The sequence below is a fragment of the Chrysochloris asiatica genome, unplaced genomic scaffold, assembly GCF_000296735.1.
Source record: "Chrysochloris asiatica unplaced genomic scaffold, ChrAsi1.0 scaffold00018, whole genome shotgun sequence".
Taxonomy (NCBI): Eukaryota; Metazoa; Chordata; class Mammalia; order Afrosoricida; family Chrysochloridae; genus Chrysochloris; species Chrysochloris asiatica.
This window is the reverse complement of record NW_006408536.1, coordinates 12779456-12795848: the sequence shown is the minus strand read 5'-3', so window position 1 is coordinate 12795848 and position 16393 is coordinate 12779456. Positions and strand designations below refer to the sequence as shown.

Here is a 16393-nt window from a genome sequence, read left to right as displayed (position 1 = left end):
AGAAGCACATTTGTTGGGATAACCTGTATGTAGCATAAGATTGCTAATGTTAAATGAGAAAAGCAAGATAGGAGATCTTGCTTTCCAAGATCTCCTATCTTGGAAAGTGAAAATTTCCAAGTGAAATAGGACTATATGTGTGTGTGTTTGTAATGTGTGCCCCAATAGCATATTACGTATACAGTCAGCCTAGAATTAGGGTGAGGCAGCATATCATAGTAGTCAATCACATTGACTTTGGAATCAGATGCTCAAATCCCAGCTCAACCACTTACTAGCTATGTAACCTTTCCATGATGGGTTATTGTCCTATCTATATAGTAGGAATAATAATAATTCTTTCAGTAGAACTTTTGTGTGGAGTAAATTAGCACCCAGAGAGGGCTTAATCCAACAGTGTCTGCTAAATGGTAAGTTGATTCATAACCCAAATCAGATACTTGAAGATCAAATTGATCTCTTATTTCCTTTGCAAATTTTTGAATAAATGAAACAATGACAGTATCATTTAAAAATGTAAGCCCCATTTGATAAGAGATGTTTTGGAGGTAGTAAAGAAATTAATAAACTTCCCAGTATTTTGGCATCTGGATATTAAAAATAATATAATATTGTAAATTGTGGTAAATGTGGACAAAAGTGATTTTGCATTTTATACAAGTTTATGAATTCTGAAGAAAAAAATACAAAACTTTTACTTGGAGAATTAAAGAATTTTCTTTGTTTTGATATAAAAAGAATTTTTTTAAGGTTCTGTATAATAATTTGTAGTATTTTAAGTGCTGAAAGTATACCTTCAATTTAATTGAATATAATAGCTATGAGTAGAATTCAGTCTCTAATGTCAAACTTAGGAATTAAATAAGCAGATGTATTAGTACACTTACTCCTCAATTATCAACATGGTTAAGATCCAAAAGACACAAATTTTTATGCAAATATTAGTATTATGTGAAAATCGAGACTGACCACATCAGATTGCAAAACAGAAAATGCCTACATCATTACATAACTGCTAAAGCCTTGAGAATCATGGCCCAGAAAATTAGACACATAACCTTCACCATCACAGCCAACATTACTCTTGCTTTGCACCTCAGCAGTTGTTATTCCTGCTAGGTGTATATCATTACTACACAAAATTGTCACATCGTAGATTTTTTACTATTGTCATAAATGCAAAACATCAGATTACTAGACTTGATAAGTGAGGAGTAGGTACTCAAGGCATAGTGAATAGTATCTTCCATCTTCAACCTTTGTGTGTAATATCCTAAACAAGATTGTTGCCTCTTTAGGATGAAAAAGCAGAAGGATTCATCAGTCTGCCTGAATTTAAAATTGATAGAGCCAGTGAATGCCGCAAGAAATAGTAAGTTCATTTTATTTGGGGAGGAGCAGAGAAGGAAAGGAATGCTTTTATTTCTGTCTTTTAAATTACAAGATACTTGTCTAAGGCTTTCAAACTGAGGTGCAGCTTTGTGGACAAAACCAAGTTTTTTCACTGATTTCTATCATCATGGTAGAAACATTATATATGTGAACTAAGGTTATATTGAGGCAGTTTTACCCATAGAATTACTTGTTCTAACTTATTTCCCAGTTTGAAATAAAAGAAGTGTTCTTTGGTTCCTTTTACAGTGCATTCAAAGCCTGTCATCCGAAAATCAAAAGCTTCTATTTTGCTGCTGAACATCTTGATGATATGAACAGGTAAAGTGTTACTTAAATTTCAGAGTACTTAGATAATTAGTTAGTTTTGCACGTTGATGCTTAAAGAATAATGTCACTGATATTTCTAGATTGCTCAGCTTAAAAATAAAATGGCCTCAGTCATAGCTTCAAGTGGCCATACCTAATTTTAAATAACAACATTTAAAAAGTTAACCTCATTGGCTATTTGTCAAACATATTTTTTAAAGTACCAGAATTCATATATTGTTGTTGTTAAGAGCTGTTGAGTCGGTTGCGACCCTGTATAGGGTTTCCGAGGAGCCGCTGGTGAGCTTGAACTGCCAACCTTGCAGTTCAAATGGCTTCGCAGTCTGGCCCATTAACCCATGGTGCCACACTAGGAAGTAATATATACTCCCTAAAAATTCACTGTAAAAAAAAAAAAAAAATTTTTAACTTTTAAGTCCATTTCGAAAATCTATGTTTATATATATATATTTATATCTATATCTATATCCCCGGGTGGCAAGAAAAACCATATGTTTACAAAACTAGCTGGCTTTTTCAAGTGCTGAGTACTTATGACACAGCATCCATCTCAATAATTCAAACTTAAGTATAGTTAATATTTCTCCCTGTCATGGCTCATCTATCACTGGACAGGTCTGTCATGTTTTCTTTTAGCTGTTCTGAGTTTTAAAAAGTCTTTCTTCCTTTTCTTTTCCTTTTCTGTCTCCCTTTTCTAGAATTGTAGAAATTATGTTTAAAATTCATCTCTTTATATGACGTAAGCAGGAAGAGCATATTGCATACATGTATAATCAGCCTGGAATTAGGGTGAGGCAGCATTAGCATAGTGGTCAAGAGCATGGACTTTGGAATCAGAATGTTTAAGTCCCAGCTCAACCACTTACTAGCTGTGTAACCTCTCCGTGATGGGTTATTATTCAATATATAAAGTTATTGTTGTTGTTAAGTGCTCTTGAATTGACTCCAACTTATAGTGACACTGTGTAGGGTTTCCAAGGAACAGTTGGTGAGCTTGAATCACTAACCTTGAGGTTAGCAGTCCACTGCTTATCCTACAGTGCCACACCAAGACTCCATTTATAAAGTAGGATTAATGATAATTCCTTCTGTAGAACTTTTGTGTGGAGTAAATAAGCACACAGAGAGGGCTTAATATTGCATTTGTATACTTTGGACTTTTACCAATTTACTTTTCTTTATCACTAAACAAAACCAGTAGTCAATATTTTTAAGCACAAAATTGTATAGATTCATAAATAGTTGGGACACACTAAATGATCTTGTTCTTTGGCACTTGGGAATGCAGACATGGTTTTTCCAAAGCAAGAATGTGAATGCAAGGTAATGGCAAACAAGGTATTGAGAATACTTTATTTGAATCTGTTGATACAAGTAAGGGAATTAAGCATTTCAAACAGTTCCCCTAATCTCCTCTTAATACATATAGCTTACTACTCTTGAAAATTCATACTAAGGCAATCAGAATTCAAAGAGGTTTTTCTCCTTAACTTGTTCCCAAAATGGAAATGCTTATTTATATGCACATGTGTACGTGAAAGCAGGGGTAAAATGGTTGTGATCATTTCTTTCATATTTTAATTATTTTATAAATCGACTATGCTTGCTACTCACTGATCCATCTTACCACAATGATGAGCTCAGTGTCCTTGGAATAAATATGAAAGAAGTTTACATCATGACCAATGTGGAAATAAATTATAAACACTAGAACACAGTCATCTCCCTCTAAGAACTGTCATCATTTTATCTTCCATGATACATGCTAATCAGGGTCGTTTTGATCTCAGATACTGCCCGTTTAGATATACATTTTGATGACGTATACAAACATTCTTGGTTTCCATTTCTCATACCATGTTAACAGTAGCTTCTAAGTTATGCTTATGTCACTATTACTCTTCCCTAACGCTGTTACGTATCTGGTTCAGTAAATCACAGATGCAGTGAAAACAAATCCATTCATTGGATTTTGTTGATTTTTCTAAACAGTAAGTCAATGACAAAAAATCAATCTGTTCAAAAACCTCATCTCCACATAAAATATGAGGATTTCTGTAACCCTTGCCAAGGTGCCGTACAACTTATAGAGTTAAATTGTCCTAAAATATGACCATACCACCCTGAACATGCCTGATCGCATCTGACCTCAGAAACTCAGCACAGTCGGGCCTGGTTAGTACTTGGATGGGAGACTGTCTGTCAGCTTGTCATACTATGGTGACTTGTGTGTTGTCATGCTGGAAGCTGTGCCACCCAATTTAAATACCAGCAGGGTCGCCCATGGTGGGTAGGTTTCAGCTGAGCTTGCAAATTAAGACAGACTATGAAGAAAGAGAGGCAGACCACTTCTGAAGGGAAGGGTTAGCCACTAAAAACCTTATGAATAGCAGTAGAACATTATCTGATAGAGTGCCCAAAGATGAGTGCCTCAGGTTGGAAAACACTTAAAATATGACTAGGAAAGAAATGCCTCCTCAAAGTAGAATTGACTTTAATGACATGGATGGAGCAAACCTTTCGAAGCCTTCATTTGCTAATGTGGCACAGCTCAAAATGTCAAGAGACAGCTGTAAACAACCACTAATAATCAGAACATGGAATGTACAAAGTATGAATCTGAGAAGATTGAAAGTTATAAAAAGAAATGAAAGGAAATGCAAAAAGATAAATATCCTAGACATTATTGAGCTGAAATTGACTGGTATTAGCCATTTTTAATCAGAAAGCCTTATGGTTTACTATGCCAGGAATGACAAATTGATGAGGAATTACTTCATATTCATTGTAAAAATGAACATTTCAAAATCTATCTTGAATTATGATGGTATCTGTAATGGGAAAATATCCATACACCTTCAAGACCAGTGATGATGAAATTGAAGAAGTCTACCAACTTCTTCTATCTAAAATTGATCAAACATGCAATCAAGATGCATTGATAATTACTGGTGATTGGAATTCAAAAGTTAGAAAGTAATTGGGATATATGGCCTTAGTTATAGAAGCAATGCTGGAGATCACACGATAGAATCTTACACGACAATTATTTATTCATGGCAAATGCCATTTTTCAACAACATAAATGGTGACTATACACATGGACCTCACTAGATGGAATACACAGAAATCAAATTGATATTATCTGTGGGAAGAGATGATGGGGGAGCTCAATACCATCAGCAAAAAAAAAGGCCAGGGGCCAACTACTGAACAGATTAACAGTTGCTCCTTTACAAACTCAGGCTGAAGCTGAAGAAAATGAAAACAAGTCCATTAAAGTCAAAATATGACCTTGAATATATCCCACCTGAATTTGGAGTTCATCTCAAAACAGATTTGATGTAGTAGACACCAGTGACCGAAGACCAGAAGAGTTGTGGGATGACATCAATAACATCATACATGAAGAAAGATACAGGTCATTAAAAAAGACAGCAAAGAAAGAAAAGACCAAAATGGATGTTAGAAGAGACTCTGAAATTTTCTCTCCAATGTAGACGTGCTGATGTGAATGAAAGAACTGAGAAAGTAAAAGAGCTGAATAGAACCTTTCAAAGGGCAGCTCAAGAAGACAAAGCCAAGTATTATAGTGAAATATGCAGACCTGGAGTTAGAAAACCTAAAGGGAATAACATGCTCAGCATTTCTCAAGCTGAAATCACTGAATAAAAAATTGAAGCCTCAATTTGCAATATGGAAGAATTCTATGGGCTAAACATTGAATGATGCAGAAAGAAAGTTTCAAAAGAAGATGGAAGGAATACTCAAAATCACTGTACCAAAAAGCATTAGTCAGTGCTCAATCACTTGAAGAGGTATTATCAAGACCCGATGGTATTAAAGGAAGAACTATAAGCTGCACTGAAGGCCTTGGTGAAAAGCAAGACGCCAGGAATTGACCAAATACAAACTGAAATCCTACAACAAACTTTTGCAGCACCGGAAATGCTTACTCGTCTATGTCAAGAAATTTGGCCCAACCAATTGAAAGAAAGTCAACTAACAATATCATTAGTATCATATGCAACTAAAATTTTGCTGAAGATAATTCAAAAACAGTTGCAACAGTTCAGCAACAGGAAGCTGACAGGAATTCAAGCCAGATCCAAAAGAGGACATGGAATGAGGGATAGCATTGCTGACATCAGATGGATTGTGGGTGAAAGCAGAGAATACCAGAAAGATGTCTACCTGTGCTTTAGTGACTAGGCATTTGACTATGTAGATCATAACAAAGGGTGTATAATATTGTGAAGAATAGGTATTCAAGAACACTTAACTATGCTCATGAGGAACCTGTACATAGACCAAGAGGAAGTTGTTCAAACAGAAGGAAAGAATACTGAATGGTTTAAAGTCAGGAAAGGTGTGTGCCAGGGTTGTATCCTTTCACCATACTTATTCAATGTGTATACTGAACAAATAATCCAAGAAGCGGGATTATATGAGAAAAAACATGGCATGAGGTTTAAAGGAAGACTCATTAACAACCTGCAATATGCAGATGATACAACCTTGCTTGCTGAAAGCAAAGAGTACTGAAAAACTTATTGACTAAGATCAGGTATTACAGCCTTTAGTATGCATTGCACCTAATTGTAAAGAAAATAAGAATCCTCACAATTGGACGAATAAATAACCTCATGATAAACAGAAAAAAGTATCAAAGTTATCAAAAACTTCATTTTGCTTCAGCACTTCAACACTCATGGAGGCAGCAATCAAGAAATAAAATAACGTATTGCATGAGGCATATCTGCTGCACATGACCACTTTAAAGTGTTAAAGAGCAAAGGTATCCATTTGAGGACCCAAACCTTGGTAATTTTCAATCACCTTATATGCATGTGAAGTTTGGACAATGAATTAGGAAGACCACAGAAGAATTGAAGCATTTAAATTATGGTGTTGGAGAAGAATATTCTTTGCTAGAATATTCTTTTGCTAGAAGAACAAACAAATCTGCCTTGGAAGAAGTGTAACCAGGAGGTTAGACATGAGGATGGCAAGACTTCGTCTCTATTTCTTTGGACATGTTGTTGTAAGGGACCCGTACATGAAGAAGAACATCCTGCTTGGTAAAGTGGAAGATCAGTGAAAAAGAGGAAGACCCCCACCGAGATAGATTGACACAGCTGCACCAACAATGGTTGTCTCAAACATGACAGCAATTGTAAGGAGGGTGCAGGATCACGCAGGGTTTTATTCTGTTGTGCATAGGGTTGCTATGCGTCAGAACCGACATGGCAGCACCTAACAACAAAAAAAAGCAGCTGAATATTTTATTCAAATTTCATTATAATGGACTTTCATTGATTTGCTTTTTTTCCCCTCTTATTTTTGTAATCTTATTCGTAGTATCTACTGTCAAAAGGTTTTAAGTATTACTTGTTAATAGAAGTGGGGAAGAGTCAGTATTGGAAATATTTGCAGAGGATTAGTGATAGGATAAACATACTCTTACAGCTTTGCTTATTCCCCAATTGTTACATAACAACATGCTCATCTAAGGGTTACCTCATGCTATATAAAATCCTTTATAGACCAAAGTCATAAAGAGATTATATATTTATAAAATAATTATATTTATACTAGATATATGGTGTATCTGATTATTTAATAATTTTCTTATCTTTTATGAAAATATAACATGGTACAGAAAAATATATTTTCTTTTACATACTTAAGAAAATATGCCAATGGTCATCCTAAATTTAATTTTCTTCTATAAAATCTGAGCATATTGCTCAGTTTCTAGCCTAAGGTTGGCAGTTCAAACTCAACAAGTGACTCCACTGGTAAAAGACCTGGCAGTCTACTTCTACAAAAGATTAAAGGCTAGAAAACCCTATAGGACAATTCTCTGCCACATGGGATCACCATGAGTCCAAATCAATTCAATAGTACCTAACAACACTCTAAAATGCAGGCATCCTCTGCTTTACAACATTTCATGTTTGCAAAAGCCCTACATTAGTACCTGTTTTCACTAACTGAAAGAAATCAGAAGAGGATTTTATGTTTCATAGAAAAAAAGACAAAAAGTGAAATCAGTGTTCAGTGTTTGTTTTGCAGCAAGTCTTTAAAGAGGCAGCACACCCCAGTAGTGAGAGTGGCCTCGTCCTCAGGAACTACACTCAACATCTCAGCATTAAGCCTTCAGAGCTTTGAACTGTATTTGTGAACGCTGTATGTTAGTATTATTTTAGAGCCTATACGTTATTTATAGTAGTCCTGGGCTACTAACCACAAGGTTGGTGGTTCAAAATCACCATTCACTCCACAGGAGAAAGATGAGACTGCTCCCAAAATTTACAGTCTCAGAAACCCTAGGGAACAGATCTTCATACTATTAGGATTGCTATGAGTCGGAATCAATTCGATGGCTGTGTGTTTACATTATTTGGTAGGTTACTTTTTGGCTGTAGGGAAGCTGGGGAAAAAAAAACAAAAAACATATAGATTAGTGGTAGGTCCTTTTTCACTTTACCCAATTTTGGCTTCAGAAAGCCTTCATAGGAGTACTCTGCTTCTGGATAGAAGGGGAAACTTGTATATACAGACACACACATATATATATATATATATTGTTGTTAAGTACCATCGAGTTCACTCATAGCAACCCTTCATAGGGTTTCCAAGGAGCGGCTGATGAGTTTGAACCGAACTTGTGGCCCAGTGCTTATCCTATGGTGCCACACACACACACATACATATAAAGCATAATATGTACATATTTCCTGTCTGAAATCTGGAGAAAAAGAAAACATTGTGTTTGCAAATATTTGAAGATTTATGTACTGAAACTGGCTTATATAGTTCTTACACGAGAAAGATGAGGTTTTCTGCTCCCACAACGATTTACAGCCTCGGAAACCCTGTTCTAGGTTGCTATGAGTCAGAACCGACTCAACAGCACTTAACAAAAAATATATTTCTTACCTTTGATAGTATGTATATCTTTGTAATTGAATGGATTACCAATTTGTATTTAGTAATTATTGTTTATATATTTCTTCCATAGTCTCTACCCTTATTTCCCTCTTAAAATTATTCTATATCAGTTATTGACATCTTTATTAGCATATTCACCTGAGGCCCAATATTCCCTTAGTTATATTTCTTGTTTTAAAACATTGATAATGTGGTAAGGTACTAAATATTTAACTTAATATTAAAGAACTTCATTGTCAGTATGCTTAAATAAGGTTCTAAATTCAACACTTGTATCCCTGACCACCTTATCTTAAATAGTTGCCTCCATCCCTGTCACCTTTGACATTCTTACCTTTTACCTTGAACGTTTTTTTTATTTTATAACACTTTTTACTATGTGGCAAATACTCATTTGTATTCCTATTTATCATCTGTCTTCCTCACTAAAATGTAGACCTCATTAAGGCAGGTACTTTGTTTCGTTTATCTCTGTATCTCCGGTACCTATAACAGCACCTGGCACATGTAGGCTCTCAAGCCAATCCATGCATATATGTCTGCTGTTCATTGTTACTGTTGCCAAGTGCCATCAAGCCAGTTCCAACTCATAGCAACCCTATATAAGGTTTCCAAGGAGCGGCTGGTAGGTTTGAATCGCCAACCTTGCAGTTAAAAGTGACCTTGAAGTCCAGCTTATCCAACAGCGTCACACCAGGACTCCATATTATGAACTGCTGTTCATAATAACCTATAAATACTAAATCGTAACTGTAGCAAGTATATAAGTAGGCATCTTCTAGTTAGAGCTTTGTTGTTGTTGTTGTTGTTGTTGTCATTAAGTGCTGTCAAGTTGGTTCCAACTCATAGAGACCCTATTTGGGGTTTCAAAGGAGTGGCTGATGGACTTGAACTGCTGAACTGAAGGTTAAAAGTTCATTGCTTATCCTACAGCACCACAAGGACAGTTTAATCCAACACAATATTGTATTACATCAAGACTCCACATGTCAACAGTAGCAAAGAGCAAATCTTATATGAAGCATTATTCCTCATATTCTTAAATGTCTTAAATACTTCTAAAGAAATAAAGTATTAAGAAATTACTAATTTTAATATTTGTTTTTTCAGATGGCTTAATAGAATTAATATGCTGACTGCAGGATATGCAGAAAGAGAAAGGATTAAACAAGAACAAGGTAAAAGAATATATATATAATTTTTTTAAACACTGTGGTGTACTTTTTTCATGCCATTATCCAACAAGATACAAGGATGCACTGCTATCACTTGAGAAAAAAAATGCATATGTCCGTTGTGGTCAATTATCTTCTGGGCATCTTGTATTCAGGCCATAATGGTAAGGTTTAGTAAACTAAACAGAATGAGAATGAATTCTCATATTTGTGGAACTGGTAATATGTTTTCTCCTATTTGTTGCCCTCTCCTTCAGTCTGTTTCATATGGGGGGGGGAAGAATTTAAGAGCCTATAATTGTTTGTTGAAGGAGCTCTTGTAGTGCAGTGGTTAAAGTGCCTGGCTGCTAGTCATAAGGTTTGAACTCACCAGTCACTTTATAGTGGATATGGCAGTCTGTTTCCATAAAGATTTGCAGCCTCGGAAACCCCTAAGAGTTGAAACTGACTTGATGGCAGTGAATTTGGTTTCATTGGTATAATTGTTTGTATGTATTGACCCAAGGCCAAGTCCTTCGTGATTTTTTTTTTTTAACAGTTTCATAGACATATAAGTGGTCTGTTATGCAAAGAACTCAAATGCACGATCCCTTCTTCAGTAAATGATCTTACTTGGTTTTCATTTTCAGTTTTGTTACTGGGTGACTGTATATTCTTGAGTATTTTCCTTAGTATTGACCTCACATTTATGAATTACAGTGCCAAGATGCAGATTTGAAATCTTACTAATAACAAAAGCTGTGGTCACCATTCTGAGATGGCTTCACATTTCCCAGAGGGTATTTGCTGTATAACCCTTAGAAGCATAAATAATGTTTTGAAATTCTTTGAGACAGTCCTGGTGTGGTACTGTAGTAGTATAAGCACTGGACTACTCACCATAAGGTCAGTAGTTCAAACCCATCAAATGCTCCTTGGAAACTCAATACAGGGTTGCTGTGAGTCAAATTGACTCAATGTCACTTAACAACAAGAAACTTGAAAAGAAGTCCTGGTGTGGCACTGCAGGATAAGTACTGGACTGCTAACCACAAAGTCGGTGGTTCAAACACACCAGCTGCTCCTCTGAAACCCTTTAGAGTATGAGTCAGAATCGACTCAACAGCATTTGACACAGCAAAGTTGAACGGATTCCACAGATTGATACAGATGCAAACACCAACATATTGGTAGTTCTTTCCAGTTGGGCATGTAGGCAGTTTGTCCGTGGGAAGATTCTGAAAATTCACTTTTTTTTCAGACTCAGAGTAAAATCTCAGCCAAAACATTTGAAAAATATCTAAAAACTGAAAGAGTATAGAGATCTAAAGAAGATGACCAGATCACAAAACCAATCTGTCAGCAAATATTAGGGCAGGGGCTAGCATTTATTTTTTTTTTTTACCCTGAAAAGGGACAAATACTATGTATTTTAGGCTTTATAGACCAGATAGTATCTGTTACAACTACTCTGCTGTTGCAGTACAAAAACAACCATAGATAATCATACATGAAGGAATATAGTTTTGTTCCATTGAAACATTATTTATGGACACTGAAATTAGAATTTCATAAAATTTTATTGAGCTGAGAACTATAAGGTTAAGTCAAAAAGTATTGCTACAAAATTATAGAACCCTTAATTAAATAAAAATATCAAAATTGATAGCTATTGTTTCTTAATATGCCCTCCATATAGATCTATTCACTTCTGAAGGTGCTTCCATTTCTTTACATGAATTCAGCACTCTTTGTTTTCATACAACTTCAAAATATCAGGTTGGGCATCCTTGAGGGACTCAAATCATGTTCCCTTTAAGTGTTCTTTGAGTATTAGGAACAAAACGAAGTCTGAAGGGGCAATATCACAACTGTAGGATTGATGGATTAAGGTTTCTCAATGAAATTCTTATAGGATAGCACTTGCTACCCTAAAAGAATGAGAAAGTGCATTGTTGTGATGAAAAAAACATCCTTGGTACAACTTTTTCTGACCTTTTTCTCACCAATCCGGTTTTCACTTTTTACTCAAAATTTCATCATAATAAGCCCCCATGATCATCCTGTGTCATTTGAGAAATCTATTAATATGACCCTATTGTTGGTGTATTACCTTGAGCAAAACTTTACTCGCTTGAGATCTCAAAGAGATTGTCCGATGATTTCCGCATTCCATTGGGTCACCTCTCTTTGGAATGGGCACAAATATGGATCTCTTCCAATCAGTCGGCCAGACAGTTGTCTTCCAAATTTCTTGGCAGAGATAAGTGAGTGCCTCCTGTGCCACCTCACTTTCTTGAAAGATTTCAATTTGTATTCCATCAATTCCTGGTGCCTTGTTCTTTGCCAATTCTTTCAATGCATTTTGGACTTCCTCCCTGAGTATCATTGGCTCTTGTTCATATGGTACCTCTTGAAATGGTTGAACATTAACCATTTCCTTTTGATACAATGACTATGTGTATTCCTTCCATCTTTTCTTGATGCCCTCTGCATCATTCAATAATCTGCCCAGAGAATCTTTCAATAATGAAAGTCGAGGCTTGAATTTTTTTCTTTAGTTCCCCCAGCTTGAGAAATGTTGACCGTGTTCTTCCCTTTTGGTTATCCAACTCTAAATCATTGCATATTTTATTATAGTATTTGGTTTTATCTTCTCGAGCTGATCTTTGAAATTTTCTGTTCAGCTCTTGGACCTCTTCAATTCTTCTATTTGCTTTAGCTTCTCTATGCTGGAGAGCAAGTTTCAGTGTCTCTTCTGACATCCATTTTGACCTTTTCCTTCTTTCTTGTCTTCTTAATGACTTTTTGCTCTCTTCATGTATGATGTTCTTGATGTCATCCCACACTCTTGTTAAGTGCCATTGAGTCAGTTCCAATTCCTAGTGACCCTGTATAAGGTTTCCGAGGAGCTTAAACCACAGACCTTGCAGTCCAGCATATTAAACCACAGCGCCACACCAGGAATCCCCTAAAACAGTTGCCATAACTTTCTAAGCTGACCTCTCTTCCTTGAATTTCACTTGTCCAGCAGATCCCCTCGAAAACCACTGCTTTCATTGGACTTTTTTTTTTTTTTTTGTAAGTCCCTTTAATTAGACTCCTGGTATGACACTGTAGAATCAGCACTGTACTAGAAACCACAGGGTCAGCAGTTCAAACCCACTACCTGCTCTTCAGAAACTATACAGGGTCGCTATGAGTTGGAACCGACTTGACAGCGCTAAACAACAACATGAGACTAAGACAAATGTGTTACTGGGAGAACTTGTCTGCAGCCAACCACTGATGGCAGAGATGTGTTTTAAAACTATGTTTTGTTTGAAATCAGCCAGTGCATGTATGAACTGGAACCCTAGTAGTAATACTTTACTTAACCTCTTGTTTTTCTTTAAAATTGTTTTCAACCATCTGAAAATGTAGTCTACCCTTGGCCCACAGATAGTATTAAAATGGGCAGAGGATCACATGTGACCCTCAAACTATAGTTGACTGGCCCCTGATTTAGAATCATGGGGTTAGGGAGCTGGTGGGAGTAGTATGTGGAGTAAGGAGATAGAGTAAGAAGATTTCAAAAAAATATATCAGCACATGATTTTGAGGACCTCAAACATATGCATTTAAAGTTGCTTACAAAAAATTAAAGAGCAGCAAAAAGGTAAATTAAATGAGTTTTCGTTTTCACACAGTATGCAAATGATGAAAAAAAAAGCTAAGTAGATTTTTTTTTTTAAGCCTGAGAAGGAGGTGGGATGTATGAGGAAATGTTTATTTAAAAAGGTGCCTAATGAGCCTAATTTAAAGTTGGTGGTGGAGAGGAAGAGAAAGTATCTTATTCAGTTTTAAGTACTTCTGTGTAAGGCCTTCAACTGGGCACTCTAAATGTGTAAAGGTGACATAGGCATCTATCCTGCCTGAAATTATGTTACTCTTAGTATACTATTGAAAGTGCAGTGTAATTGAATTAAATACAAGTACAAGATCTATGAGAAAAGACTGGAGAGATTCCTTACACCATCAACTCTACAGACCTGATACTGCCCTGCAGACTTCTTTTTGTTGTCAGTACTTAAGGAGAGGAAAATGGGAGAAAGCTTTATGTTGACTCTGTTATCTGAACTAGTTTTTGCACAATGAGAAGGATGTGGACCCAAAGAAGCAACACAATAAAATATTCCTGGGAGTGGTAGCAGCCTGACTAATTCCACAAATAATGTGGAAGCCATGTCTATCAAATCAGTGGGCATAGAGAAATCCCAGCCAAGGCTACCAATGGTAGATCAGTCATTATGCCACAATCCTTCCTTAAAAGCTTTTTAGTGTGAATTGGGTGAGGTTTTATAGAGCAGATCGTCAGTTTTGCATTCAACAAATCATACACACTTCATTTCATGTCATTGATTGCAATCCCCTCAATATACTATCACTTATTCCACTTTCTCCTCCCAGTGTTTCTTGTTTCCATTCCAACCTTCTTTCCCAGTCCTTCTGGACGTTCTTTGGGCACATGCTGCCTTTTTGTTTATCTCAAACAGCGGACCATTCTATGGTGTACATACCTCACTAGTCTTGTTGTTCGTTCCCCCTATTGCTTGTTCCCTAGCCATTGCTTGTCTGAAAATTGGACCACAAGGGTGAGTTCAATTCCAGACCGGAAGGGTGACCAAGGGCCATAGTCTCAGGGTTCTTTCAGTCTCTATTCAACCAGTAAACCTAGTCTTTTTTATGATTTTGAGTTTTGTTCCACATTTAATCCCACTCTATCCAGGACCTTCTAATGCGATCCCTTTCAGAGCAGTTGGTAGTGATAGCCAGGTACCATCCAGTTCTGCTAGTCTCAGAATCACGCGATTCATTAGTCCATTGGACTAATTATTTTGAAGCATCTATAATTGTCATCACTCTTCTTTCTTCAACACAGGGAAAGATCAATTGTTGCACCTTAGATGGTCGCTCATGAGCTTTTAAGACCCCAGTCGCTACTCACCAAAGTAGGACATTGTCTTAATGGTTAGAATTTTATTCTCCACATTCATGCCTCAGTTGATTTTTTAGGTTTAAAAACTAAATAAAAAATACCCACCTGTGCTCACTTCGGCAGCACATATACTAAAATTGGAACAATACAGAGAAGATTAGCATGGCCCCTACACAAGGATGACAAGCAAATTCATGAAGCATTCCTTATTTTTATCTATAACAGAAGGCTTTGGGGATGAAGAGTAATGAACAGGATAAAAGGCATAGAACAAAATATTCCAAGTTTATAAACCAAGACTCAGAGAGAAAAGTATTTTAAAAATATATATGGCGTCCTGTACTTAAGCAAGATTTCTTTCACAGACAGCATTGCAAATAAAGTGTTACTTAGGAGTCATGTGAGATAAGTTGTATTAAATGTCCTTGAGGTGGGGCAAATGAGTCTCATGATAAAGTTTGCTTGTTTCTACAAAGAGGTCATTTGGACTGTTCTCTAATTTTATTGTTTGTAAAATTTAATAAGTGTTTGTTTTTTTAAAAAAAAAAATACAAAGAACAATGAATGAAAATATTTTGTGTGAAAAAAAATACTTTCCTTCCTTTTAAATTTTCTTTAAAATTCCTTATAAGTACATGTAAATGTTTCTGATTTTTTTTAATGATACAAGAATTAGAAGTGTAAGCAATGTATTAATAGGAAAAGGAATCTTTGAAAACAGTCAATTTGTATGAATAAGTATTTTCAGGCTTAACTTCTGTATTCTGTCACCCAGCATTACTTTGACACTGAGCATGGTCTTGATTTTGGTGAATTTCATTTGTATTATTTGGTTATTATATAGTCAAATTTCATTATGGATGAAAGAACTGGTAAGTTATATACTACATGCAAGTTCCAAAACTCATTTAGACCTTGGATTCATGCTATCCTCTTTCGTGTGAGTATTACATTTTAATGCATATGGCATACCCAAAATTTAATGAAGGTGATATGTTATTGTTGTTGTTGTTAAGTGCCGTCGAGCCTTCCAAATAGACCTACTGATGGGAGTCTGGTAGAAAATCATAGAAGCTACTAGTTACATTATATGCAACTTCAATCCCTGAAATAATTTTGATTTCCACATAGAGTTAATGTTCTTTAGGCACTTTAACAGAGGACACAAGCACATCAGACTCCTTCCCTCCTGTATGGTTAGGTCAACAGTGTTCTAGATGAAAAACCACTGGGTGCACCACGCCTGCTCCATACTATGTAGTTATTTGACATCTCCTGAGATCAGCAGTCTCAGTGTTGAATTTAAGCTTCACAAAAGATACAGCTCTGAGGATTGTATTTCCCAAAGATGCCAAGGAATGACTGCCAAGCGTTTTTATTTAAACGCCCAGCACAGCTTAGAGAAGACGCTTTCATTGGCATTAATAAAACTTTAGTGACTCGCTGTCTTTAACTTCAGAACCTTAAAGGTTATGGAGTTCCCTTTCATTAATTATTGTATTGAATTTTGCATGATCATAGTTTGATTAGTTATCTGCTAATCAGCTTTCTTTTTTCCAACTTCAAGTCAGTCATTCTTAGC

The 16393-nt window shown here is 36.0% G+C and overlaps 1 protein-coding gene across 3 annotated transcripts in view; it reads left to right on the top strand.

The window, feature by feature from the left end:
• CNKSR2 (connector enhancer of kinase suppressor of Ras 2) overlaps positions 1 to 16393 on the top strand; it is a 427386-nt gene that overhangs the window by 342161 nt on the left and 68832 nt on the right. For all 3 annotated transcript variants that reach the window (XM_006835578.1, XM_006835579.1, XM_006835580.1), the window contains 3 exons: positions 1299 to 1372; positions 1642 to 1713; positions 9790 to 9857. In XM_006835578.1, coding sequence (XP_006835641.1) covers positions 1299 to 1372; positions 1642 to 1713; positions 9790 to 9857 — 214 coding nt within the window. The remainder of the gene's footprint in view (positions 1 to 1298; positions 1373 to 1641; positions 1714 to 9789; positions 9858 to 16393) is intronic.